A 27958-nucleotide genomic window follows, 5' to 3' on the forward strand; every position below is an offset into this window, starting at 1 on the left:
CGGAAAAAAAATGTTCTTTACCTTAAGTCACCATGAAAAAAAGCAGAAAACATGCAATGTTAGTCCTCAACAGAAATGCCAGGAAGTAGTTTTCGAACTTGTGGCTTGCTTTCTCCAAGCATTACAATTTTTCAAGATTCATATCGTTTGACTTACGTGATTCCGCTTCTGTTGCAAACTAATACTAAAAATCGTTTTGAAAATCGTTAACGAATCGAGCTATGCCGCAATGCAAACGAAAGGACTTAGTCGATTCACACACTCGCATTCGATAAAATTTGACTTGGACCCGGACATGGTTTCTTAACAGTGAATGTCTTAAAAAGTCTCCGCAACTTCTTTGTGTTTCTCGGTCGAATAGAGGGGAAGAATACTTGCGTATGTGAAAACGTGTATAAAACAAGATGGAATGAAACTTTTTACTATAAGATGTCTAGAATCTGAAATGAAAAAATTTTACTCAATTTCTCGCTTGCGCTTAGTCCGTCCATGTTGTATAACATTCCAAAAAAAAAATGTTTCTTTTTCATATACAGAAATGATATTTTTCGCGTCTCTGCTTTCACATAAAGGGCTTTCCAATAGGCGTGATATGATTTCTTCTTAATATTGTGGTTACATTTCGAATATCAAAACCTTTTTCTCTTTGCTAGAGGTATTCAAGGTTTGCAATTTCATCATGAAAAGCTGCACGCGTTTATAATCTTTGGAAATTATATGAATTTTGCACCGAATCTATTTTAAGATATAGTCGACCACACTTTTTATCGGGATATTATATGGGAGAAGGCCCAAAATGTGGACTCACTTGGCCTAAATCTGACGCAATTAACTTGCTTTTCAAAGATCTTACTATTCTTCACCTACTTTCGTCATAAAATATCGAAAAATTAGACTTTTTGACGTACAGAACTTATATTTCATACGGGGGTGGTCGCAAAACTTGTCCGAGGCCAATAGACATCGCAACGTACCAAATTTCGCCCAAAATATATTGAAGGTCGACTTCTCACCGGCAGACAGATAGACTGATAGACAAATTGAAATTGATTCGAAATACTATTGTTCAGCGATGGGGATATTATTTGAAAATTGGATTTCATTTTCATGCAACTACTTTTTAAGACCAGACGTTAATTTGGGCGTGGCCGCAAATGTTGTCCCATGCAATCTATTTCTAAAAGCGATCGTTTTTGACTCGATAGGCGTCCAAATTCCGCCGAACTATATCAAAAATCGGGTTTTCACAGACAGTCGGACCGATCGACAGAAAGTCGGCAAGAGGGATATAAAAAATTCTTGCTTTCCCTTAATTAATTTTTTTTTTTTTTTTTTTTATTTTCCTTTTTTATAATTTTGAGAAATTCGCATCACTTGTATTGAAAGAAAACAGCCCCACCCCCCCCTCCACATAGAGTGAAAAGTACTAAAACTGAGGAAAGATGTTTTACTTGATATTAAAAATATGGGAAATAGATTTTCATTTGTTTATTATTTATGCGAAAATGTTATTGTTGTTCACCTTTTCGCTAATGAAATGTTAACTGAAAAGGTTTTGCAAGCCGAAATGCATGCTCCGTCTTGTTTTATGTTAAATATTTATGATATATACATATATGTATATATATATATATATATATGTGTTTTGGTGTATGATCGGGCTTCTTGCTTTGTGCTTTCACACACACTAGTATTTTGTTGTCGTCCTCATAATCATTTATCTTCATTCATTTAACATATTTAATAATAGAATTGGACTTTTTTTTGGTGTAAGAACAATAAAAACAACAACAAATTCAACTCATACGTATATTGCGATATATGTTATCTTTAATAACATTCCTATGAAATGCATTAATAGTAACATAACTCTATCCATTATCATCACCACCATCTTCACTACCATGTTAATAACACCTCCATTACTTCCCTTTTAGTATAACATTTGGATCATCATCATGAAAGCAAAGAAAAAAAAAAAAAAAATCTCTCATAATTGTTTTTTCGACTTGCTTTTTTTATATACATTTAACTTTTTCAAAAATAAAAAAAAATAAAATTTTTTAAATATATAAAAAATAAATATTTTCATATATATTTCTTTAAAAAAAAACACAAAAAAAAAAAAAAACAAAACAACAATAAAATCCCTTCAGTCACAACTAAGGCGAGACGATAATATAACTAAAACCAGCTGAAATTCGAATTTGAAATTTGGCGAATACAACAACAGCAATAATAATAAAAGGCAGGATACAAATAAAACCAAAAATTCTACAAAACCGCTAAATAATGATAACATAATAATAACCCTATCCTCCGATGACGATGATGATGATGATGATGATGATGATGATGATAATGATTATGATGATGATGATGATCAAGTCAATAAAAATATAGGAGAAGTAATAAACAAACCAAAGCCTTTAACTAACAGTGATTCGGATCATAGCAGTCAATATTCTTTGCACTCTTCTCAGAGTTCTTTAAATTATGAGGCCGAAGATGAAAGCGAAAGTAAATCTCAATCGCAACCACCAGTAGCAGCAGCAGCAGCAACAGCAGCAGCCGCAACAGCAACAGCCGCAACAGCAACAGCAGTCGCAGCAGTAGCAGTAGCAGCACCACCAGGAGATAATAAACTAATTCAGGTACAAAGATTTCTAAAAACTATCGATGCATCGAAGAAAGCTTGCAGCAATAATAAGACACCACCAATAATAACAAGTGGCTTAAAAACTCCAAACGTTAAACCGAATAAATTTACAATATCAACAAAATTTTTACGTAAACCACGTCATAAATTAAAAACAGCAAATATTGGCAACAATCACAATAAGTTTACAACAAACAATACAGTTAATCATAATTTTCAAAATGTTGATCAGCAACATGTTGCGAATCATGATGAAGCATATATAGCGAAATTCAAAGATTTTTCAATCGATTCTTTATTAAATAAATGAAAATTATAAAGAAAAACCAAAAAAAAAAAAAAGTAAATGAAAAGTAAAAAAATAAAAAAAAAAATAAATTTTTTTTTTTTTTTTTTTAAACACAGCACAAATGACAATTAGTACGTTTTAGGTACTAGATAGAAATTTTAATTTATGTATGTAAATATGTAATAAAAAAAATTTTAATTTAAAAAAAAAAACTCGACATTGTGTTCCTCGTTTTTTCTTCTTCTTCTTTTCTTTTCCTTTTCTTTTTTTCTGTTCATATGTTATATTAATCTTATAGAGAAAAAAAAAAAAAATTATTAAAGTGTGAAATAAAAGTAAAACTTTCTTACTTATTTATTGTTTAACTTTATAAGAAGATTTTTTAATTTTTTATTTTTTTTTTTTTTTTTCATTTTAATATGTAAGAAAAAGTTGTACACTTTTCTTTCTTTTTTTTTTTTTAAAACATAATTTTATAGAATTTATTTAAATTTTATTGTGATTTTATGTAAACTTATATATATTTATATATATATATATATATATATATATACTTATATACATATGTAAAACGTGAAGTAGTTAATACACATTTAAATAAAATATTAAAAATTCAAAAAAAAAAAAAATTATTTTTTTATCTATAGATAACATTATCTGGGGACAACTTGGCAAGGGGCTGAGACTAAGTAAATCGTCCCCTGTATAACAAGTATTCATATAAAACGGGTTTGTAAAAGAAGGCGTGATCGTGTTCATGTAATGGCCTAAAAGAGTAAGACAAGGAATATGTAGTGACAAATTGTTACACATTTGTCTCTCTCCCTCTCTCTATTTTTCTCTCAGTCTCTCCCTCTCCCTTTCTGTATCTTTCCCTCTCTCTTTCTTTCCTTCCCTCTCACTCTCTCTCCTTGGCTGTTTGTTTATCTATTTCACTCCTTTCTCTCCAAATTTTTCTCCCTCTCTATATGGCTATGACCCACAGCCACCACAAGTATTTCTCGACAGGCAGTCGCCTCTGCTTAGTCCTATTCTTCGTCTTTTAAGGATAGGCGGCAAGTGAAGCCCTGACCCCCGCTAAGCTTAAATTTAGACTACGATGCCTTTAGCCTTTTTTTACGTGGCCGTTGTCACACCTGCCTTTGATATATAAGACATGCCCTGCTCCGTGCTTTCGACTACTACTACTTCAGTGAACTTTACTTTAGGTTAGTAAGGAGGGACAGCTTTTGATATTTCGCAAAGAGGATAATTAAAGGTTTGGGCTAATCGAGGTGTTGTAGGATGTTTAATGTCCGTCATCATGTTCGTCATGTTCGTCATTTTTTTTCATTTTCTCTGATATTTGCATTCAATTGCATCCGATTAACGAAATTTATGATGAGAACATTACACTCGGACAAGGCCAAGCATTATGTATATTACACCATTTCACCTAGTGCTCCTTTTCGTAATAGTATACCAAAAGTTACGCATCATTTTCATGTCCACATCTTGGAGAATGCTCAAAACATCACATGATCACAGTTTGGCAAGCTTCCCAAAAATTTTACTAATTCATAATTTCCGTTATAGAAAAAACGGATATTACACTATCTCTCCATATAAGGACTCTCTTTTTCATGATAACCCATATTGTCGGGTTGGGCTCCTAAAAAATACACCTATGTAATCCAAATTCCCTTACTATTCATGAGAAATCTAATAAGAAGTGATGTCCAAGATATAGACCCGTATGGTCCACTTAATTGTTATAATCAAATTATTAGCCTTAACATATATTCATCACAGAACATTAACAATTAAGCCCTTTTGGTTTATAAGGTCTTACGTGTCCCGAGAATCATTTATATGCGGTGACATCTCGAAAGTAAACCTACGTGATCCAAATTCGATAAAATTGATTTCTTTCTCAACTTACAATTATGAACCAATTTTCACCATGAAATTGAAAATAATGCGTTTTCAACTTATGTAGATTCGGTTTTCGTAGGAATGGTGATATATCAGACCAATTCAAAAAATTGCCCCGAATCAAATTTTGCATAAAAATTTAGAATGTCGATGTACACTTACATAGTGGAAAAGTTTACAATTTCTGTCCATGTAACGGCTTTTCAAAATACGCCGTTATGCGGAAAGTGATCGAAAAACTGGACCAACCCCAGCCGAAGCAAGTCATTGTAAGAAATTTGATCAAAATAAATCAAAAATTTCGATCGGTACGTAGAACACGAAACTGCTTAAATGAACGAGTATCAGGCGGATATACGGACCGACAGGGTTAGATTAAACCCTTCTGAGTGTTTCAGAACGCCCGCAGAAGTTTCTCATACCACGATTGATGTAGGGCATAAACAGAAACGTCGTTATGTTGTATCATCAAGATGGGTGATCGATTTGAAAGATTGGTTGGTAGCCCCTGATAAGAATCGAGTATAAATTCTTTCCTTTTTTTTTTTTTTTTCTTTTGCAATTTTAATTTCGTTTTCTTTATGTTAACAAGCGAGCTCAATACAATACAAGGGTGTTAAGCAGACTCATTTGTTTCCTGTCATCGTAGGCTCTTATCTTATTTCTTTGAAGCCGAATATGTAAATATTTCCACGATATTCCGATGATTAATTAAAATATCTGTCAGTAGTTAATTAAACTCGCAGCAATCAAGAACTTTCCTAAATAATATCTAAAAAGAAATTATGAAAAATTCTAACCTCATGCGAGTAATTAGGACATTACTATGGTTAATATCATTAACATTAACAGAAGGTAGTTAAAAGAAAGAAAGAAGGAAAAAACGGAGAACAACTTTCATTAAATCCTTTCGTTATCGTTTTTTGTGTGTTTTCGCAGAATGTCTTACTCAGTCGCTGAGTCGTTACGCTAAGATTTTAAATTTATATCCGAGATTTTCTTTGAATAGCACATCGTCGCCGAATTATCATGTCGATAATCATCCCTGTAAACGTACGTGCCTGGGTCCGGAACACGCTATGACTTGTTATTATTATCTAATTGTTCATTACGACGAGACTATGGGTCCAGCTTGCGAACCATATTTGAATCGAAAATATCACTACAAAGTGGATAAATACACTTACATCGATCCCTTTAGTGTTCAAGAAGAAGAATTTCAGGACGACGAAAGCAAAGTAAATCATTGCAAATACGCCGATGGTATTGAAAGTGAAATAATGGTAGTAAATGGACAATTACCAGGTAAATATCATTGAAAAAAAAAAAAAAAAATAGGGACCAGAAAGAAAATTACATTGCATTGCAGCCGTGAACGAATCTTTTAAACCAAAAACTAAGTTTTAATACTTCATAATATTTGTGGGCATGGCTAGTGTTTTCTATTTTTATAGAATAAAGCGAGACATTTTTATCGGGGACCTAGTATGCTTTATGAAAGTAACGAGCGAAAAACATAGAAAGCAAAATTGTTCTCAGCTTTTGTTGCTTTGGAGACGCGTTCTTTAGATAGGTTACCGTCATTTTCAACTCTTCTTTCCAAATTTGTAGACGACACCTTCGTTTGTGCGAACGGAAGAATATTTACCCCCAGGTATGGCACAATTGGGCAGCCAGACGGATGGACACACTTAGTTGCATTCCTAATTTATCGACAATCAGGAATGTGTTTACGTTTTTTGGGGGCTTGCAGCTTATTTCCGGGCGTCATAAGGACTTTTTCTAAATAATGCAATTGTGATAGGCTATCAAATGAAAGGGGCGTGGTTGATTTTTTCCATTTTTACGAAATAAAAGTGAAAATTTTCATCGCGGGCCAAGTGTTGCAAAGAGCAGAAATATTCTCAGGTTTTGTTGCTTTGCAGGCGTGTCCTTTGATCAGTTTAAGTCATCTTCAGACGGATGGACATACTGAAGTGCATTGCGAATTTGACATCAATCAAGAATGTATATATTTTCAGGAGTTTTTTGGACTTTTTTATATAACATTATATAGGGAGTGGTCGAAAGAAATGACCAATGCGAACCATTTTCAATAGCGTTCGTCCCTGGGTCAAAACATGTCAGTTTACCAAATTTCATCACAACCAATATCTCAAAATTTGAGACCTGCAGCCTGAACACAAAAATGCATGGACAGACGGACAGACAAGCTTAGATCGATAATAAAAGGTGGATCTATCTTAGAACTTTCTCTGTGTTACATACGTCCACACAAACTTAATACTCCCTTTACCAGAAGTGATGTAGAGTATAAGGAGATCTCCGTCGACTTTTTGTAACTAAATAGATACAAAGTACCTCGTCTTCGAAATTGTCGATCTTTCAACTTGCTTTCACGAGAGTGACAAGATAAATTTTGAAGTTTTTACTGCCAGTTGACGGAAAAACTTTTATTGAATATCATAAAAATTGAAAATGAAGATTTTCAACAGGAGGCCCACTTGATGAACCTGATGAGCCTCAGAAGACAGTTCTAGAGTTAGAGGTATCCCTACAATAGGATTAGAGTCAGTATACTGTTCTAGAGTCGTAAGTTTTCACGAATTTCTCGGGGCGCTACATACATAATGTCATAGGTTCTTCAATTCTTCTTCACGCAAACTTTTTATTATCATGCCGGCTCCTTTCGCTCTTCATTCATTGCTTCGTATCATTTCTAGGTGAGACAATTGAGGTTTGCTATGGTGATACGATCGTGACCGATGTTCTTAATACGATGCATGAAACCACTTCTATACACTGGCATGGTATCCATCATTATAAAACTCCATATATGGACGGTGTACCGTTCATTACTCAATATCCAATAGAGCCAGGTCAAGCGTTTCGCTATCGTTTTGAGACCGATCATGCCGGTACACACTGGTGGCATAGTCATACTGAACATCAAAGAGCCTTTGGTTTGGCCGGCGCTTTAATTATACGACAAACATTAGAGGAAAATCCTCACGCGAAACTTTACGATTTTGATTTAACCGAGCATACAATAATGATACAAGATTGGTTAAGAGATTTCGATGAGAGTACTCCGAAAACGATTTTAATTAATGGCTTAGGAGAAGCTTCTGATGAGGATAAGCCGATCTTATATTCTCGTTTTACTGTCGAGCAACGACAACGCTATCGTTTTCGTGTAATATTCAATGGCGTAACAAATTGTCCAGTTTCTTTAAGTATCGATCAACATGATCTATTGGTTATAGCTAGTGATGGCAATGATATCAAACCTTTAAAAGTGCAACAGATTATGTTCCACGGTGGCGAACGTTACGATTTTGTATTGCATGCTAATCGCAGAGTGAAAAATTATTGGTTAAGGATTAAAGGTTTTGCATTTTGCTCTATGAATAAACTTCAACAAAAGGCAATACTTCATTATAAGAAAGCCGATCGAATAGATATACCTGTGGATCGAAAGAAAGATCATGAAAATCTAATTGAATTCAATGGTTTCAATGTAACGCAGGATGCGAAAGGAAAACGTTTTAGTTTAATGGATGTCAACGCCTTGGAAACTAAAGTAGATAAATTACCGCAAAAACCCGATCAAACTTTATACATAAGTATGAATGTTGTACCGAGAGGTGAAAGTAAACTGTTTCAACTCGATGACATTAGTTTTATAATGCCAAACGTATCGTTGTTGCAGGCGCGCAAACTTGGTGTAGGCAAATCATTTTGCAATATAACAATGCTTACAGCAAAGGGATTCAATTGCGAGAAGAGATTGTGCCAGTGTACGAATGTTTTGCATTTACCAGCTTTTAAACACATCGAATTGGTAGTAACGAGCAAATCAGATGCTGCACACCCCATACATTTACATGGTTACACTTTTCGTGTAGTTGGTATGGGTTACTTGGGACCCGATAACATATTAAAAATTGAGGAAATTGATCGTAAACAACCATTGCCTAGACGTTTAATGAATGCCCCGCTTAAGGACACAGTGCAAGTACCTGGCCACGGTTATACTATTATACGTTTGTTCACTGATAATCCTGGTTATTGGTTCCTCCATTGTCATATCTCTACACATGGTGAAAACGGCATGTTAGCCGTTCTAAGGATAGGAGGAGATGACGAAATGAAATTATGTCCTCTTAGCAATTGTGGACTCTGTAACTCAGTCGCATGATTCAATATTGGTTTTTATCAAAATTTATTAATCAAACTACAAAAGAATAAATATAAACCATTTTAAGGAAATTCAAAATAAATTGTTTACTTATTTTAAAGGGCTACAAATCAAGACCTTCTTGTGCAGCTAAAATGGCTTTAATTTTCATTAAAAGTTCTTTCTTAACGGCATCGGGTACAACGCTTCTTGCTTTCGGTGTCACTTCCGCTATTAATTGATCCAATTTTACATTAACGCCTTTCTCCTTAATAATATTGCGGCACATTAAACGTACCTCATCGCGCCAACCGCATTCTGCCAGACGATTACATAGCAAATCTTTTAATCTGCGCGATAAAAAAAGATACAAAAATGCTTCCTGAAACTTCATTTACAGTTAAAACATACTTGGACCGGTCGCCAGTAAGAACAGTCATTTGGTCTACTGTTTTCGTTAAAGTCATTTTGACAACTTTTGAATTTTGTTCGAGGAAAAATTAAATCAAATTTTTTCTTTATTCTTTACAGAAAAATTTCGCTAAACTTTTCAAAATTGCTTCTTTTTCTTTTGGAAAATATACATTTTTTTTTTATTAATAATGTCAAAATACATATTTACGATATTTATTGTACGCCAGCGAATATAACAGCAAATTTTTTGCGCAAGCGATACAATGTGAAAAGGAAACACCATTTTCTTATAACATATTTTTTTAGAATTGATAAGCAAAAGTAAAAATAATCAGTAAAAATAATGAATGTCTCGAGAATATTAGGTTTTCACCTTAAGAACTATAAATCGTACTATCATTAGTATTTAATGGAAAAACCATCAAAACAAATTCAATTCCTTCGAAAAAATCCTGAATCTAATAAAAAATAAACTAGAAATCGCACATATGTCTTAAGAAGATTCTTGGGGGAAATTAATTTTTTGAAAACACATCACAATATTCTGATAGGCACAATAAACAATAGATGAAAATATTTTGACTTTCAGTATTAGGAACCGTAAATCTTTCTATCACTAGTGTTTAAAAGGAAAACCATCGAAACAAATTTAATTCCTTCAAGAAAATCCAGAATGAATCTAACAAAAAATGAACTAGAAATTATAGAGGTCCCTTAGAAAGATTCGTGACGGCAATCAATGGTTTGAAAATGTCACAATAATCTGACTGGCACAAAAATTAATAGGCAGCAACTTTTTGTCTTTCAGTATACTCAATGTTGATATGTCAATGAAAAGCCAGGTAGCGTACATTGACACTGATATAAAGCAAGACTGCATAATTTTATAATATCTTTCAATAAAACATAGTCGATTTATTAGTATTACCTTTATACATTTTTCCGATAGCTGCAAGTTACACCCATCAGGTATGTTTTTAAACGTATGAATATAGCGTTTCAATCCAATACTGTTCTACAGTAAACTTACGATATTACATTATTCTGGGAGATTCTATAAATTGACATAGAAATAATAAAGCAGTTGCCACAGTTGTGTGCAGTTACATAAGGTAAAGAATTTTTTTCTGGATTGTATAATTTTTTAAAAGTTAAGCCGTGTTTGCATGGGCTGCGTATTTTGTAAAGTAATGTTTCCAAAAACAAAGTTTCTCTTAGTCCCAAATATAAGCATATTTGAGTACGAAATGAATGAATGAAATGATTGCATAAACACTAACTTTGCTTAGTCTAATCAACGTGAACTATTAAATTTTCGGAAAAGTCATAACATGTCAAATTAATTGAAGTAGTAATAAAATTAAAAAATATGGAAAATTTTCACGAAATTATTATTTTCCAACATTATTTTATCTAACGGAGTAAAAAAATTAACTATAATTTTAAAATATTTTTTTTTTTTGTTTTCCCATGTAGAAAATATCTCAGCTGTGGCATCATTGTAAATAAAAAAAGAGTAAAAGCGAAGCCACAAAAAAAAGCGAAGTAGGCGTCGTCATAGTTTTTCTAAAAAGGGTATAAATAGATGTACGGAATAGAAATTTCAATCATTCGTTTTCAGTTTGGGAAGCTTCATAGCCGGCTGCTCCGAACGCCATAAAACTAAAGCACATAAATCGTTTAGCTGTAATTTGTAGTGGTTTTGTTGAATTTTGTGTGTAATTTTCTGCTGAATTTCTGAGAAAAAAAAACAACTAATCAATATGGTAAGTAACGCAACTAAGCGAAAGAAATCTAGGTATCGTCAAAAAGAAAGTGAAAAAAATTGATTTAACGGGATAAAAAAAAAAAAATTGTACAAGAGTTTTAGCAATTCTTTTAGTCAGCATTATTTTTTTTTCTTGCCATGATATATGCGCAAACCGCACCCTTAAATCGATAAATAGTTGACTGACGTCATCATTTTTGTCACATTTTCTGCTAGTTTTAACCTTAAAATTAATTGTCTTGCTTTTTTCTCTTTTTGTTTTCGTAGCGTGAATGTATCTCCATCCATGTCGGTCAAGCTGGCGTTCAAATTGGTAACGCCTGCTGGGAATTGTATTGTTTGGAGCATGGTATCCAGCCTGATGGGCAGATGCCTTCTGATAAGACTGTCGGTGGCGGTGATGATTCTTTCAATACCTTCTTTAGTGAAACCGGCGCTGGCAAACATGTACCCCGTGCCGTATTTGTCGATTTGGAACCCACTGTAGTGGATGAAGTACGTACCGGCACTTATCGTCAATTGTTCCATCCCGAACAATTAATTACAGGCAAGGAGGACGCTGCGAATAATTACGCTCGTGGCCATTATACTATTGGCAAGGAAATTGTTGATTTGGTTTTAGATCGCATACGCAAATTAGCAGATCAATGTACTGGTCTTCAAGGTTTCTTGATTTTCCATTCGTTCGGTGGTGGCACTGGTTCGGGTTTTACATCATTGTTGATGGAACGTTTGTCCGTAGACTATGGTAAAAAGTCCAAATTGGAATTTGCTATTTATCCTGCTCCTCAAGTCTCTACAGCCGTTGTAGAGCCCTACAACTCGATTTTAACCACCCATACAACTTTGGAACATTCGGATTGTGCTTTCATGGTTGACAATGAAGCTATTTATGATATTTGCCGACGTAATTTAGATATTGAACGGCCTACTTACACCAATTTGAATCGTTTAATCGGTCAAATTGTATCGTCCATCACCGCCTCTTTACGTTTCGATGGTGCATTGAATGTGGATTTGACTGAATTCCAAACCAATTTGGTACCTTATCCACGTATTCATTTCCCCTTGGTTACCTACGCGCCCGTTATCTCGGCTGAGAAAGCATACCATGAACAATTATCGGTAGCAGAAATTACCAATGCCTGCTTCGAACCTGCCAATCAGATGGTCAAGTGCGATCCTCGGCACGGCAAATACATGGCCTGTTGTATGTTGTATCGTGGTGATGTGGTGCCCAAGGATGTCAATGCCGCCATAGCCACCATTAAAACTAAACGCACCATCCAATTCGTTGACTGGTGTCCAACCGGCTTCAAAGTCGGCATTAACTACCAGCCACCCACTGTTGTGCCTGGCGGTGACTTGGCAAAGGTGCAACGTGCCGTCTGCATGTTGTCCAACACCACGGCCATTGCCGAGGCTTGGGCTCGTCTCGACCACAAGTTCGATTTAATGTACGCTAAGCGTGCTTTCGTCCATTGGTACGTAGGCGAGGGTATGGAGGAAGGCGAGTTCTCAGAGGCACGTGAGGATTTGGCGGCACTTGAGAAAGATTATGAAGAAGTCGGTATGGACTCTGGTGATGGCGAAGGCGAGGGTGCAGAAGAGTATTAGATATGTTGGTAGACATTATATACAAAGCAAAACAAAAGCCGCGCTATACAAATTCTTAAGAAAGATATTTGGGAGAGATTCATGACCTTAGCTGAAAAATTTTCATTTTTTGTTTTGTTATTTAAACAAAGGAGAGAACATTAAAAGAAAAAAAGATAAAAAAATTCGATCCGATGCACAAGCGAGCTATAAAAATTTAATATAACAGGAAAATGATAAATTTTAAAGAAAACGAATAAAAACTCTGGCTATTTTGCATTTGATTGAAGTACGAAATGAAAATGTTTCAATGTTTTTTCGTTCATTTTGTTATTGGTGGTGGTTTAATTAGGCATCTTCTTGGTGTAAATACATAGAGAAATGCGCTAGAGTTTAAACCAGAAGAATATTAAATAGTTTGATTCTATTTGTGTTTAGCTGCGTGCACTCAACGGGAACAAAAGTTGAATGAACCCGATTCGTGTTCCTCTGAATTTTCTCTTCTATAAATAGGTGGATGAATGCATGGGTGCCTAAATACGAATTGATTGCATGTAGTGTCAACAACAACAAATTGTTTTTGTATATATACATAACGAGAACTTCCGCTTACGTCACCTACGTGTATGCCGTTGTGTGAAGTAAGCTCAAATCGAGAAAAGTTTATACCAACTCTACGACAAAGGCTTTATATAGCATCATAGATACTCATTAGATCCTTGGCGTGATTTTTTCACCCAATGAATCATTATATAATCAATTAAAGGGTGTCGCTGAGGGAGGGTTTCGAATCTTATGCTTAGCCTGATTAGTCATTTTATCTTATTTACAAAGAAAGCCCTAAAAGCGATTATCGCTTTTACTAAGATGTGTATTCTTCTTTACACCTTTCGTCTTTTTTCTGCCAGCAGGGGGAGGGAGGTTTGATTCGAAAATAAGCCGAGAGATATTTTAAACGACAATTTTTTATGGAGTCACATATATTGCACATAAATTGCAAATAACTTGAGTGAATTATTATCGATCAATTTCTTTTTTATTTGACAAAACTGCAAAGGAATATTTATGGATAAATTAGACACAAAGAAAACAAATTAAGCTAGAAGCTTGCGGTTAAATTCCAAACAATTGTGAAGTCTGTTTACTGCTATTGCGGGCCATCTGTCTGCTAATGCGTTGTTCCTTTTGTTTATGCTTTTCAATACATTATGTCATCGAATTTCATTTTAGTACAAGTGTAGCTAATCATAACATTTCTCTTATGATGATCCTTGTTTCCAGTGCAAGTATTGTATTGTGTGGGAGTTTGTTTTCTTTAGGCTCCTATACACATATATCATCCCCATCAAATTGAAAATAGTGGAAGCAATATTGCAAATGGGAAGTAAACACGATTTTAATTTCCAAATGCAAGACAGTAAAAGCGCTATCGTCACCAGTTAATGATATTACTTTTTATATGTGAAGGACGACTAGAAAGTTAATTCACAATTTACTGGCACATGTGATTTCATGTTTTTGCAAATTCGGGGTCGGTGGAGGGTTCGCAATATTTTAATAGAAAAGTTAAATAAGTGTTTCTAACTGAAGGGAGTTGGAAACCTTTCTATCTCTCTCTGTTTCTTTCCCTTTTTTTTTCTTGCTTGCTTTCATTTTGATTTCTATTCAAACAGCTGCGCTTTTGTTTTTTTTTTTTGCCAATACAGATATCGACCTATCGTTTCTATTGTTATTTTGTATTATGACCTCATTGTTGAGACTTAACTTATTGCTTGTGGTGACAGTCTGCTTGGCCATAACTTTGTTTTTTTCCTCTCTCTTAATTTATTTTATTTGTAGCACTTATTCACAGGTAAACATGCCGTCGTCAGACAATTGAAATTCTTCCAAAAATTATATATATTTCATATAAACGCATATAAATACGTAATTTACTTCTTGTCATGTATATGGATTTCATGAGCAGGTATTCTTCGTATACTTTTTTCTCAAACTTTAATACTAGAATTACTGTGACAGTGAGTTCGATAGCTTTCTGTGTTTTTTTCTTTTGCTTATGTTGTTTACAGTGGGAGCAATCGCTTTAAATTTTGCATATAAACTTGAAACTGTTTGAAAATATTAAAGCAAATGATAAAAATGATTGTGAAATTTTTTCATGCTTTTTATTCAAGGGATCGGGGAGCAGGGTGGTTAAAATGTCTAATTAATTTGTCGAACTTATTAAAATTTCTTATTCAATTTAATATTTTTTAATTTTATTTATCTTTGCACTGGCAATTCTGTATATCGTAAAACATCTGTTTTCATGGCAGTTACTTTGATACTTTTTGCGGCTTTATATGAACATCTAAGAAATCTTAAGATTTACAAAAATATTTTAAATTTATTTAATAAAAAACGATCGTTAAAAAGTTTATTTGCTGCGGTAAAACACGAAAAATCGTCATCTTTCTAAGATCACTAATATTCATGTGCAATATATTAAAATAATATAATAAGAGTTTGAAGAAGTGTATCGCCTTTCTTTTTTTTATATTAAGAGTTAATCTACTAATGGAACCATAGACAATGGACCAATTTGCTAAAATATTGCGCGAAATAGGTAAGAAATATATATACGTACATACATCGTACGTCGAATGTTGTATATCCAAACTCTCATTAATTTATAGAAATTTGCAACACACTTTGTTCGCTAATAATTGGCGTATTATCTTCTTGGCAAGCTTTAATTTCACATATTTTTTTCTTCTAGTCGACTATTGACGTCTAAGTACGTCGAGTACCGACCGTAGGACGGGCGACTGAGCTATGAATGAATTTGCTAATACCAATTTTTGTAAATGTTTGCACTAGCCAAATGTCCAAGCGTCCAAGTAGATAAGGGTAGACATGTTGCGAAGCTCCCTAAAGACAAAAAAAGAATGAAAAAATGGGCAAAATAAATCAGAATACATTTCTTGAATAGGTTTTCATTGCTTTACACGTAAGCAGCGACAGGTATTGTACTATATGAGGAGAATAGAGAGAGCACAGAGTTGCTTTTAATAAATAAGAAAAATAGTGAATAAAAAATCTCTCTCGTCTGTTAAATGAATAGAAGTGGCAGAAAAAACATCATACTTTCTGTTAAATGAGAAGAAGTAACAGAAGAAATATCATAGTTTCTGTGAAATAGTTTCTTCCATTTCGACGCGTTGAGTCTCTGCTTCTGCTAATAATTTTCTAGTTATTTGGTTTACTTTCTCGGTAATATAATTCTCGAACCTTTTGAGGAGGGTTTTCAAATTTAACATCTGATGATAAATTGCAGACTGCGCTTTTCCTTGCGACAGGGAGAGTTCTATAAAGATGGATAGGAATACTTTAATCTACATAAATATAGTTTATAAAGCTTTTGTATTTTCTAGATCCTACGAAGCTATTGCATACTTAGATACTGAAAACAATTATGCATCCAAGTTATAAGTGAACAATTCGATACGCATATCTATTCGTCATTATAGGTCACTTGAAAAATGTGTATAGGTTCTCCATCGGTTTTATGAGGTTTGTACTTGTACACCTTAGTACTGTTGAAGAAATCTGTCGTTTGCAAAATTGCTTCTGAATAATTTTAAGATATTGCACAATAGTTTATACCAGTGAAGAGAGTAACGTAAAGTCTTGAACTCCTATTGCTTACCCACTTTCGTAGCTTTCTATGACTACTTAGTTTTGCCATTATTTGCATAGAGCTGGATTTGCAGCCCACTGTTAGTTCTTAATTTAGGTATTTTTGTGTTTCAGGTACTGCTAATTACACTCACCTCACTCACCTAATTACACTCACCTCACTCGGTGGTCCACTGTTAATTTTCCTTATTAGCTTTTTCTTGGTATCATAGTACGCTTTAATTACCATTACATAGCTGTCTTCGCACTGACTTTTGCTGCTGCTTGCACTTAATCTCTTTTGTAACTTACCACCACTACTTGTTTTAGCGATTGCTGATTGATTACAATATGTTGCCGTTGTAGCCTACTGTTACTATCTACTTTTGTTACTTCTTGCGCTCGATCGACTTTGTAGATTGCTCTTTTTGTTACCGCTATTTACCATGCTTTGTATGGCTGAACTTTATTGAAGTTCTTGCAAGTGGTTATATCAAGTTTGTGCGGATTTGTACAACACTTTGAAGTATTTGAGCTAAAGTCACCTTTTATTATACCGACCGGTCCAGACGCAATTCTGAATAAGTTCGTCTGTTTAACTGTCTGTCTGTCTGTCTGATAGTTTTGTGCTCAACCTACAGCTCGTAGTTTTCAATATATTTTGATGAATTTTGGCAAATCGATGTGCTTTGGTTCTAGGATGAGAACTACTTGAAATGGTTCGGTTCAGTCCATTTTCTTATTCACTTTTCATATATCGTTTCATTTGAAGAGTCGTCATATGAATAAATATATTGCGAGCGATGGTTTAGGGTATCCAAAGACAAGCTGATGCCCTCTACTACGTTTTTCATTGATTATTAAATTATCGTATTGAAGCCAAAGCATTAATTGAGGTTATGCTTGAAGAGAACTCCTACTTCCCTCAATTGTTGGTGTTCTTTGTTACAGTTGGATGCTTCCTTTCGTGCTCAACAATATGCAAAACAATTAGATTAAATAATGGTACAGACAGACATTAGCAGATTAAAATGTTTGATGGTATAAAAGAATATTCGAAGAAGAAATTCGAAGCAGTTTAGCAATTATTTATCAACTTTTTTTATACTACTACTACTTCTGGCACTTGTGGTATATTAAGTTTGTGCAAATGTATGCAACACCTAGAAGATGATTAGAAAGACACACAGCTTTTATTATAACGATCCAAGGTTGTCCGTCCGTTATTCTCGTCTTCAACTTACGTATTTGAGAGACTTTGATGAAATATGGCCCATCAACATATTCTGGCCCAAGGACGACAGCTATTCGAAATGTTTCGATCACTGTCCCTGTAACCCCTTATTTACAAAAGTCATTTTATGAATAACAATAGGGCGGTGAAGGGTATTTAATGGAGGGCCATGCTCCACTGTAGTGCCTATATATGTTTTTTAATTGCTTGAAACCTTGATCTCAACGTAACGAGGAGGAGGAGGAGGTCAGTTCATTCTATCGATGATTAACTAAAATTTTCTTAACTGAGACTTAGACTTGGGCCGAGTAATATTTCGTGTTTGACTTGATACCACCTATTGATCGTAGAACCCGAAATCCTAGTAAGGCCTCTACTTAGGGAACTTGTTTAGCTTGAAAATATTTAATTGAAAACTTCGTTCATTTTTAATTGAAATACTCGCGCAATTGTTTTGTTTTGCTTTTATTTATTTGTATAAAAATGCATTTATTTAAAAAGTTGTTTATACATTTATTGCAAACATTATTACGTCATTTAGCATAAAATAAATGAACATTAAGAGAAACCAACAAAACATCTGCTTATAAATATCCCAAAAAATGTTAATATTTTGCAAAAATCTATTATTTAATTAAATTGAAATTGGAATTTTTAGTGAAAATTTTTAAATTTCTTATTATTAACTTTTTAATGTTATTAATTATATATGTTATATGGAAAGAAATCGCTTTAAACAACTTCTTCGTTATGCATGTCGATGTTGTATATGGATCTCTCGTATTGTATCTATATATATATATACACTTATGCATATATATACGCATATGATTATATGCATATGTGTAAGTTCTATGCATATTCATTGTTACACATTTTCTCTGATTAAATTAAGCACAGAGTTTACAGCAGAAGCAGCAGCAGCAACAACAACAACAGTGTTGAATATCAAATACGAAAACAAAAAAAAAAAAATAAATAAATAAATAACAAAAAATAAAATAAAAGAAAAATAGCTATAAAAATACTTAATAACCTGCTTGTCTTAAATGACGTGATTTTGTTTTGTTATTTTGCTTTGCTGGCTGGAATGACGATGATAATGATCATAATAATAATGATGATGATGATGTTGTTGATGTGGGACTGTTTTTTATACACTTCACTTGCGACCAAAGTTAACGACAATGCCGGGCTATTCGGAGCGTGATTTTTTTTGTTTTTTTTTTTGTTTTTGTTTTGTGAAATTTTGTAGCACACAAGCAACATACAATACACATGCATATAGTTATTCATTTACTTAAAATGGTAAAGGAGCCGAACGTCTGGTTTTTTAAAGAGAGCTTTCGGCAGAGAGAAGTGCATTCATGGTTAGACAAGTAGTGTAGGTTGTAGGTTTTTTTATTCATATTTCAATTCGCCTACAAATAGTATTTCTATACATAGCGTTTAGAGGAGATTTTCGCTGTTTTAAGACAGATTATGAAATAATTGAATGATCAATGATTAACGGAAAGCCTACATTTTCAATAACCAGCTTCGTAATATTACCTTATTTAAGAAAATATTTATAAAAAGAATATAACTGAATGCTGATGGTATTCACCGAATCGTGACTACCTTTACATTGTGAAATATTGATTTATTGATGATCGAATAGATTGATTCCTTTCTTTTTCGTATAGGATACACACTCAGAGTGGTTGCTCATATGTGTATATAAATAGTACACATTCGCCAAAGTACTCCCCGCAGGGTTGCACCCAGTACTGAGAAACTTTGTCAAAGTTTAAGTTTGGTCACAATTGCCAATAAGTCTTATAAAATTGTCCCTAAGTGAAATGAAATGGACGCTAAGTTTTATAAAATTGCCCTTACGTCTTATAAGATTGCCCTTAAGCCATATAAAATTGCACCTAAGCCTTATAAAATTGCCGTTGAAATAAATAAAATTACCATTAAGTCAAACAAAGTTAGTCCTTAGTCTAACCAGATCACCTTTCGGATTATAATGCTTTTCGGTTGTCAGAATTATACGACTTATTATAGTCATTCTTGCATTCGGGAATCCGAAAGATTTTAATGTATAAAGAGCAGATATCAAGCCAGCAATGTCAAGCATCCAATCACACTACTACTACTACTACTTCTCGGGGTGTCGTCATTAACACCACAATTTTGTGATAAATCTTGAGGCCCCACAGTAAATGACTATCTAGTAGAGAAGTCTGCAATTAGATGGTGACATCCCCTCATCTGAGAATGCAAGACAATCATCGAAAAGCATAGAAAATAATTTTTTTTTTTTTTTTAAACTTACAAAGTATCTTCTAATTGACTGAATGCAATAGAACTGCCCTTCGCAGTAGGCAACTACAAGAAAATTAACTACAGGTATATGAATATGTTCCCGATATACTTATTAAATTTTCTGTTCACGTAAATCAACTTTGATGTTTTCTGCTCTTCCTTGAGGAAAGCAAGATGGACAGACGGACGGACGAGCTTAGATCGATATAAAAAATGACTCGGAACGGTATAATACAAGACAATACCTCAAGTTCTTTTGGATGTTGGATACGTCCGCATAAACTTAATGTACCCTTGTACCACAAGTGGCACAGTATGCAACAACTAAGAAAATTATCGATTGTGCCGAAATTTTTGCGCCCTCCATTAACGTTTTAATAAACTGAAAGCAAATGCAGGCAGTATAAAAATTGTGTTCGATTTTGACCGATCCTATCATATTTTGCCGATCTTATCAAGATTGAAAAAACAAGCGACCATTGGGCGAACTTTGCTTTTTTATATTCATCGCTATTTTCCTATTAGAATAAACAACGAAGGGAAAAAACTAAATTTTCATATTCTATAAGAATGAGTGGGCGTGACCAACTCTTTTTACTTTTGCAACATAAAAGTGAATAGTTTTATAGTGTGTTATGGGAAATGACCAAAAAACAAAAGGAAGCAAAGGTATTCTCGGTTAGGCATTTCCTTTGATAGCCTTGGATCACTTTCAAATTATTTTTCCGAACCCGTAGTCGGTAACTTCATATTTGTAAATGGAAGAGTGTTTTCCGCAGATACGACACTATTGGGTAAACGGACAGATAGACAGACGAACAGACAAATATGTTTAGATATTAGTTAAGACTACTCATAGGTACTCAAGGGTTCTCTGAAGCATTTTTCTGGGCGTTACAAAGCTTTTTACAAAAAACATTTGCAGCGCCTATGCCCTACAATATTGAGAGGGTGTGATCAATTTTTCCATTTTTATACACTTATTATTGAATTACCCATAGAATATATATATGTGAGAGTTTCTGATTGATGAGTAAGAAAGTTTAAACGCGCTCGAATTACTTGAATTGCGCTAAGCTTTGAAGTAACGTAGTCAACTACGAGTGACTAAGATAAAATGTATTTTTCACTTTTCAGGTAACTTAGGTAAAAGTTTATTTAAAACATTTTTTTTTTCAAAGTCCACAGTTTAAGGTTCTGGTGCTCGTCTTACTTTAGTTCAAGAACTTATTTCTTTGAGATAAGTAAATTATAATAACAATATTAGTAAGTTAGCAAAGAGTTGGCGCAGAAACACACACATGTTCGGGCGTTGCACTTGGTGTAATAACAAAACATGTTTTCAAATGAAAATCAATGAGCCTAAGAATATGCAATGAAAAATAAATAAACACTTAAAGCAAAACCAAAGCAAGAGAAAAATATGAAACAAAAAAAAAATCTTTAATGACGAATTTATGCACCATTGAAATTGTTGACGCCCTTGGACACTTACGTGGACATTTCGATTTTTGTAGGACAAGAGTATGTTAAGTTTGCGCAGAAATATGTAACTGCCAGAATCAACTTGGGAATCGATTTAAGCTTGTCTGTCTATCCGCCTGGCTTTCCGCCTTGCTTCCGGGCGCTCACGTTACAGGCCGTAACCAATGAGATATTTTGATGAAATTTACTGTGTCGGCGTGTTTCGATCTAGGAACGAAAACTATTGACAATGATTCCGATCAGATCAGTTTTTCGAATCACTTCTTGTATAACGTCTTGTATATGAATAGTCGTAGGTGAATATAGGGTATTTAATGATGACCCGTGCCTAACTGCAGTGTTTTTATTTGTTCTAATTATAACGAAAGAAGGAAAAGTTTTATAGTAAGTTGTTCAATGCAAACACTCGCAACGAAATAAATACAAATCAAATTGGCGTCGTTGGTAATAGCGTCGACAATGTACGATTGAGACGTACAAAATTAGTGTAGAAAACGTCGTTCCTGAAGAGGCAGACAATAGGTTTAGTTTTTTTCCCAGCAGGCAACTACATAAATAAAATATTCTATTCAAACTCGGATGAATGTAATAAACAGTTGCTACGGTTAAGAAGCGAAATCGAAGAATACAGCGAAAGGGGTAAAAATCGTGAACGCGACTATACCGGTCGCAGCATTTATTTAATGATTAAAAAGGCAGATGGATGCATAGATGGGTTGAAAAATCAAAAAAAAAAAAAAAAAAAAACTACAATTAATGTTACATCATAAGCTCAAGGATATTACAAGACATAACCTCAAAAGAAGCAAAGTAAAAGTTGGCCATGAATATGAACTGAACAAATCGGCCGCGGATTTCATTGATTTGAATTAGAAGTCACCGTTCCTGCCATCATTTTTTCAATCTTCCTCTCAATCCAAAGCGCAAGTTAATCTTAATTATAAAATGAGGAATTTATTCATGACATTTGCTACTGATTTCATGATAATAACTCGTTTTATGTTCATTCCATATCACTATATGTCCTTGCTGTCTACGTAATTATCTGCAGCGGTTGAGTCATCATTTTTCTGAATTTTTGCTACGGCGCATATGCTTTTCATTATTTGCCATTGCTGGATAAATCGATATTTTTGCCGCAACATGTGTGTGTGACAGTAATATATGAAAAAGTAATTGTATCTGCAATTGTGCCGTTACACACTATTATACACTATGTTGCATTTTTTGTCGTTCTTCTTATGTCTTATTTTTCTTATTTTTTGTGTCAGCGATTGCCGGCTGGATGTCTCCTTTTCAGTGCCTCTGCAACGATTGCACATAAGGCACAATATATACGAATATCTTACGGAAAATTGTTCTCAAACATATTTTGAGAAAACTCTTTCCTTTTACAGCAGATTTTAGATTTTTCTTTATATATTCTTGATTGCTGGGCATAGTAGAATAGAGTTGTGGCCATGAATGATATATATGTATATGTATACGTATATGGTCGGTAAGTATGTGGAGAGAAAGAGTGATAGAATAGTTACAGCTTGGGAGCTATTCTTCCGAACCGTAAAAGCTATACGCAACAGAATTGTGCCAGGATCTAAAGTTAATATTCCATAAGCAAAAATTTGTAAATAGAAAATTTATCGTTTTTTCCGTAGTATGGGAAGCAAACAACTTAAATTCGATAATACCAAGATTTTTAAGAAATCTGACCCTCCACTTTACAGCTGTGCACAAAATATCTAACATCATAACCCTTCAAATCGAACGAGCATTTATTTTGGGTACAATGAACCTGAAGTACAGCCTAGAAAGTAAAAACGCAGAAAGTAACATCCATCTGACTTACATTTATAACAAATCGTCCAAATTTTTTTTTGTCAAAAACCGATGACTTTTTAGCTCTCTCTCTCTCTTTCTCCTCTCTCTTTAACATAACAATTGATTCGATTAGACTAAATAAATTCAAATAATAAAAATAATCATAATAATATATTCAGCCCCGCCCGGTTCTTAATTAGAACTTATTCGCGGTAATGTGGTATTCATTTTCTCTGTATCTCTGACTCTTTATGACCTGCCATAAATAAGGATTGAATAGATCACATGACTTAGCATTTAAAAAAAATATACTTTTTTTTTGATTCTTGAAGCTTAGTATTAACTTCACGATGGTCCGTAATATTCAATTTGATTTCCATTTCGCTGTCGTACTTGAATTTTGTGTGCCTGTGCAGTGTTGGTGCCAGTTCTCATTTGCGTTACGTTGCTAACGTTAGACGAAGCTAAGTTGGTGGTTGCATTAATTAAGGTGCTATTCGCTGCATTACTCATTACCCAATTCTTACCTGGGAATATTCAACCTTGGCAGTATTCAACCTGATTCCTACTCTCCTTTTTGATTTTTACATCCCACACCGCTTGTGGTATACTAAGTTCTTTCGGAGGTGTACAGCACCCACAAGAGTTTGTGATAAACCCGTCCTTATGATATCGTTCATCTAAGTTTGTCTGTCCCTCTGTTAATTTTTTTTTTCTTGTGTCCAACGCACACATTCTTAATTTCTGGAATATTTTAAGGACGAGCACTATCGAAAATAGTTCGTATGCTGAATCAAAGTTGTTGCATGAATAGCACTCTTACTAGAGTTAGTTAAGAGTGTTTTTGATGTAGTTTTTTACATGTCTACTTAAAGCAGTCGACTTAAAGCTGTCTTCATCCCTCTGCACAGGACATTTCTGGATCAATTTTGACTTTCTTTCGAACTCTGGACTTAACAGAGCGCAAGTCAGGAAATTTACGTAAACTTAATTTCTAATCCGAGGAGAAATGCTATTCGTTTTCGATTTTTCCCCTCAGACACTGAAACTTATTCTTTATTATGCAAATATGTTTTAATGTATGTTTGCGAATGTTTTCTATTCGGGTTTCACCATTGTTTACAATTACGAGGGGATGCGGTTTAAAAAGTTTCTTCAATAAGAGCATAAATATCGTATAAGTAAGAGGAAATGATATCCTCCTCCTCCTCCTGGAAAAATGAAGGCATTTTAAATGGTTTAATAGCCATTACCATGCAACTTTCCCTCTTTCAAGAAAAGTCCTCGTTGTTAAGGTAAATAGCAATTTGTTTAGATATCGTAAACAAAATAGAATAAAGAAATATACTACTGTGATCAAAAAGTAAGGCCAATTTAATTGTTTTTTATTCTATATGTGCTTCCAAAGTAATCCCTCGCAGATACTGTAGACTTTTGAATTCTCCTCGAAGCAGTTGTTGTCCAATCGATTTTCCGAATGTCTTTCAAAGCTTTTCAAAAATACCTTTTGTGCCATACAAAACCAAGCGGAGCTGAAGTATGGCAGATGTGGGGTCGTCTCTCACAGTACTACAAATCAAAAAAAAACATATATATATATATATATGTATATATATCCGATAGTCGATATACTCGCGCAATGTGTGAACTTGAATATTAGCCTTATTTTTTGAACAGAGTCACTTGTGTCAATATGTAAAAACTGGTAATTGCCGTCGTGTCAGTTGATTAGATAACTATTACAATACATTGTTAATTACATTGTTGTCTAGGTCCGATCCCAACTATTGGGATTAGGATTAGGATTTTATTTTATTTTCTAAATAGAGAAATTTCCTCGATAGAGTGATTGGTGGCGGAGTTTAAATTATTGACTGAATAATTTTTAATGAGTTACTAGCAGAAAATTTGTGACAAAAGGACAATAGATAAACAGATTATTAATGAAGGATAGGAAAAACATATTGTCAACGTAGGGGCGTCCTATAAGTTTTTTCCCGCTATGCTATGTATGATCTCGAGCGGACTATGCTTTTAAACATGCAGGCTTATCGATTGTTTTGTCGTTTATGGCATCGATTTCACTCGTCTCACAACTCAACACACAAAGCACGTTTCATTGGTGACAAAATCTCAAATTAAAAAAAAGAACAGTGAAAAGAAGCATTTACGCCATCTTAAGCTTTATTACTTTAAAAATGTGAGTAGCGCAAAGGACACTGTAGACGAGATTTGCATCGTTCATGGGAATGGGTACTACGACTATTAGATCTCTTAGACTGTATTTATGATTTAAATGACATGTCATATGCCTATGTATATGCTTCACAAAACACACATGCAGCCCACTTAAGTTATATATGTATTTGTTACCTTTTCGAATGCAAAAATATACCAACAATTACACCAACACCACCACCACCACCACCAACAACTACATCACCACAAATAACAGAAACAGCAAAAAATTTAATAACTGGAAGGGGGAGGGGGAACTTATAAAATTTTTAAAATATGAAATTAAGAAAGCAGGAAAAAAGAAAAAGTAAGAAAAATTAAAAAAAAAAAAAAAATTTTGAATAATTTATTCACTTGAGTTGTTTGCAAAAAAAAAAATTTTATTTTCAGCCCAGAATTAAGTTGATTCAGCCGAGTTCGTCTGTTCATCCGCCGCCTACCGACGGTCTGTTCTGCCTGCAAAAGTCCCAAGAGAAAGAGAGAAAGAAAGAAAGAGAGAGAGAGAGAGAGTGAGCTGATATTTGCTGCACATCCTCTCAGTTGCTAAGCCATAACAAATGGATGAAGGCAACTTGGACTATGTGCACACAAAGAATAGTTAACAACCAAAAGCATCATAGTCGCCCATGGCCCACGATTAAATACGCTATGGCATTCTACACTTATCCGTGTAGCGACTTTTCAAAATGAACACTTCTATCGGAAGTGGTCGAAAAAGTAGGCGGGCGGATCCAAATCATTTTCAATAGTGGTCGTCCTTGAATCGAAATATGTTAATGGATGGAGTAAATTTCATGAAAATATCGCCAAAAATTTCGGCCAATAGGTTTAACAAAAAAAAAAACCGGATAGATGGACAGACAAGGTTAGTTTGATCGGTAAAACTAAAGATGGATCTATCGGTTGCTTTGTTCCGCACAAATTTAATAGAACTTTATAGCATATCTGGTGTAGGGTATAAAACTTGACATATTTCGCACACATCGTTCCCATATTCTTGCTGGTGTTCTTATGACGGACAATATATTTTCCTAATGTTGGTAATAGGTATTCCAGATTCGTCTTAGGACCAATATAATTTTCTGCCCCTTTTTTTTTTTTTAAATTAAAGTTTTACTTTTTTTTATTTATTTTTATATTTTCATACTTTTCCACCTTTTTGAATACATATGTAAGAGGAGAACATAAGCGCTCTCAGAAGTAATAAAATGCACTTTAAATTCATATTATATCATAGTCTTCTCTACTTTATAAAGAGAAAGAAAAAAATACAAATTTTTTCAAACTTATTACGTTTTGTTGAAATGAAGACAAAGCAATGCCTTGGTAAAATATATTGTCGCTAAAACTGCATGAGATTATGTAACTGAAGCGGAGAACGACGCTTTTTCTGCAACCAATGACGTGTTTGGTAGCTTCTGGTGGCAGTTTGCTTCCTTCCTACAGCGAAGATTATATAACCTAATCGTAAATCATCAGATTCCTTGGCAGCATTAATTGGACTTAAATGTTGATGGTGAGGGATTGAAAAATAACGAAAGCGTAGAGAAGAATCATCTAGAATGTGTCTTACGCTTTCTTAAAACTCTTACCAACAATAGTAGATCAGATACTTTGATCATCCAACTGTCAACACCCCGTCCTCTTTTCGCAAAGAAATCAGTGGACAAAATGCTTTATTGAGTCACTCATATCGTAGATTATGTTTCCAACAAAAAATTTGCAAGTTATCGTAGACAAGCTTCCAATAAACGAAATAATGATAGCATATAGCAGTTCTCGTTACAGATATTGGATTCCGATCTTCCGACGTATCTCTTATGATATTAATCAGAAATGTTGTTTTGCTTCACATGCTTTTTCGGACCCGCTTATATGAGAAAATTCAGTTCGGGAAATTTGAATGGACAATGAATTTAATCCTGCTTTACTCTAAGTACTTAACAGGACGAAGGCTGTAACGTTATCTAACTCCATTCCATACCAAGCCCAAGTACCTTTAAAATATGTTAGTCTTTTATAATGTATAAGTCGCAACTGTATCACATCTGTAAGTGACTCGGTCCAAACCATCCTTTAACAGCGTTCGTGTTTGGGCAAAAACATGTCAGAATTGACCAACTTTCATTAAAATATCTTAAGAATTTGCGACCTTTAGATTGAACACAAACAAAAGATTTCCACAACATTACTTCTTCTTCTTTCTTATAAAAATACTTCTCATTTTGCGTTTATTAGAGTCATAGGCAATTTGGTTTAAAAAATTTAGATCTGGAAATTTTGATTTGAAAAATGAAGGCGCATGAAATGAAGGGATTCAGAGCTCATCAATAGTATGCTCACTGAAAATCCGCGATATAATGCGCGCGAGATAGTGAATGTCACTAACATGCCCA

The 27958-nt window shown here is 34.0% G+C and overlaps 3 protein-coding genes across 3 annotated transcripts; 2 read left to right on the forward strand and 1 right to left on the reverse strand.

The window, feature by feature from the left end:
- The first annotated feature begins 5590 nt into the window (after positions 1-5590).
- Positions 5591-9099, forward strand: LOC119639214 (laccase). Its single transcript, XM_038036487.1, has 3 exons — positions 5591-5717; positions 5802-6167; positions 7586-9099. The coding sequence occupies exons 1-3, from the start codon at positions 5648-5650 to the stop codon at positions 9061-9063; spliced, it is 1914 nt and encodes a 637-aa protein (XP_037892415.1). The 5' UTR covers positions 5591-5647; the 3' UTR covers positions 9064-9099.
- LOC119639216 (enhancer of yellow 2 transcription factor) lies at positions 9088-9585 on the reverse strand. Its single transcript, XM_038036490.1, has 2 exons — positions 9454-9585; positions 9088-9392 (listed from the first exon to the last, which is right to left on the reverse strand). Exons 1-2 carry the CDS (start codon positions 9507-9509, stop codon positions 9167-9169), a joined length of 282 nt encoding a protein of 93 aa, XP_037892418.1. The 5' UTR covers positions 9510-9585; the 3' UTR covers positions 9088-9166.
- Positions 9586-11038: 1453 nt separating this feature from the next.
- On the forward strand, positions 11039-12935 carry LOC119639215 (tubulin alpha-1 chain). Its single transcript, XM_038036489.1, has 2 exons — positions 11039-11222; positions 11492-12935. Exons 1-2 carry the CDS (start codon positions 11220-11222, stop codon positions 12839-12841), a joined length of 1353 nt encoding a protein of 450 aa, XP_037892417.1. The 5' UTR covers positions 11039-11219; the 3' UTR covers positions 12842-12935.
- Positions 12936-27958: the final 15023 nt, after the last annotated feature.

The sequence above is a fragment of the Glossina fuscipes genome, unplaced genomic scaffold (genome assembly GCF_014805625.2).
Source record: "Glossina fuscipes isolate IAEA_lab_2018 unplaced genomic scaffold, Yale_Gfus_2 112, whole genome shotgun sequence".
In the NCBI taxonomy this organism is placed as follows: domain Eukaryota; kingdom Metazoa; phylum Arthropoda; class Insecta; order Diptera; family Glossinidae; genus Glossina; species Glossina fuscipes.

What these genes read in the sequence shown, in the direction of transcription:
- LOC119639214 (XM_038036487.1), top strand. Translation starts at nt 5,648, where the DNA reads ATGAAAAATTCTAACCTCATGCGAGTAATTAGGACATTACTATGGTTA. An exon ending in ATCATTAACATTAACAGAAG is followed by an intron (nt 5,718 to 5,801) that starts GTAGTTAAAAGA and finishes GTGTTTTCGCAG; the next exon opens with AATGTCTTACTCAGTCGCTG. An exon ending in AGTAAATGGACAATTACCAG is followed by an intron (nt 6,168 to 7,585) that starts GTAAATATCATT and finishes TATCATTTCTAG; the next exon opens with GTGAGACAATTGAGGTTTGC.
- LOC119639216 (XM_038036490.1), bottom strand. Translation starts at nt 9,509, where the DNA reads ATGACTTTAACGAAAACAGTAGACCAAATGACTGTTCTTACTGGCGAC. An exon ending in CTTACTGGCGACCGGTCCAA is followed by an intron (nt 9,393 to 9,453) that starts GTATGTTTTAAC and finishes TTTATCGCGCAG; the next exon opens with ATTAAAAGATTTGCTATGTA.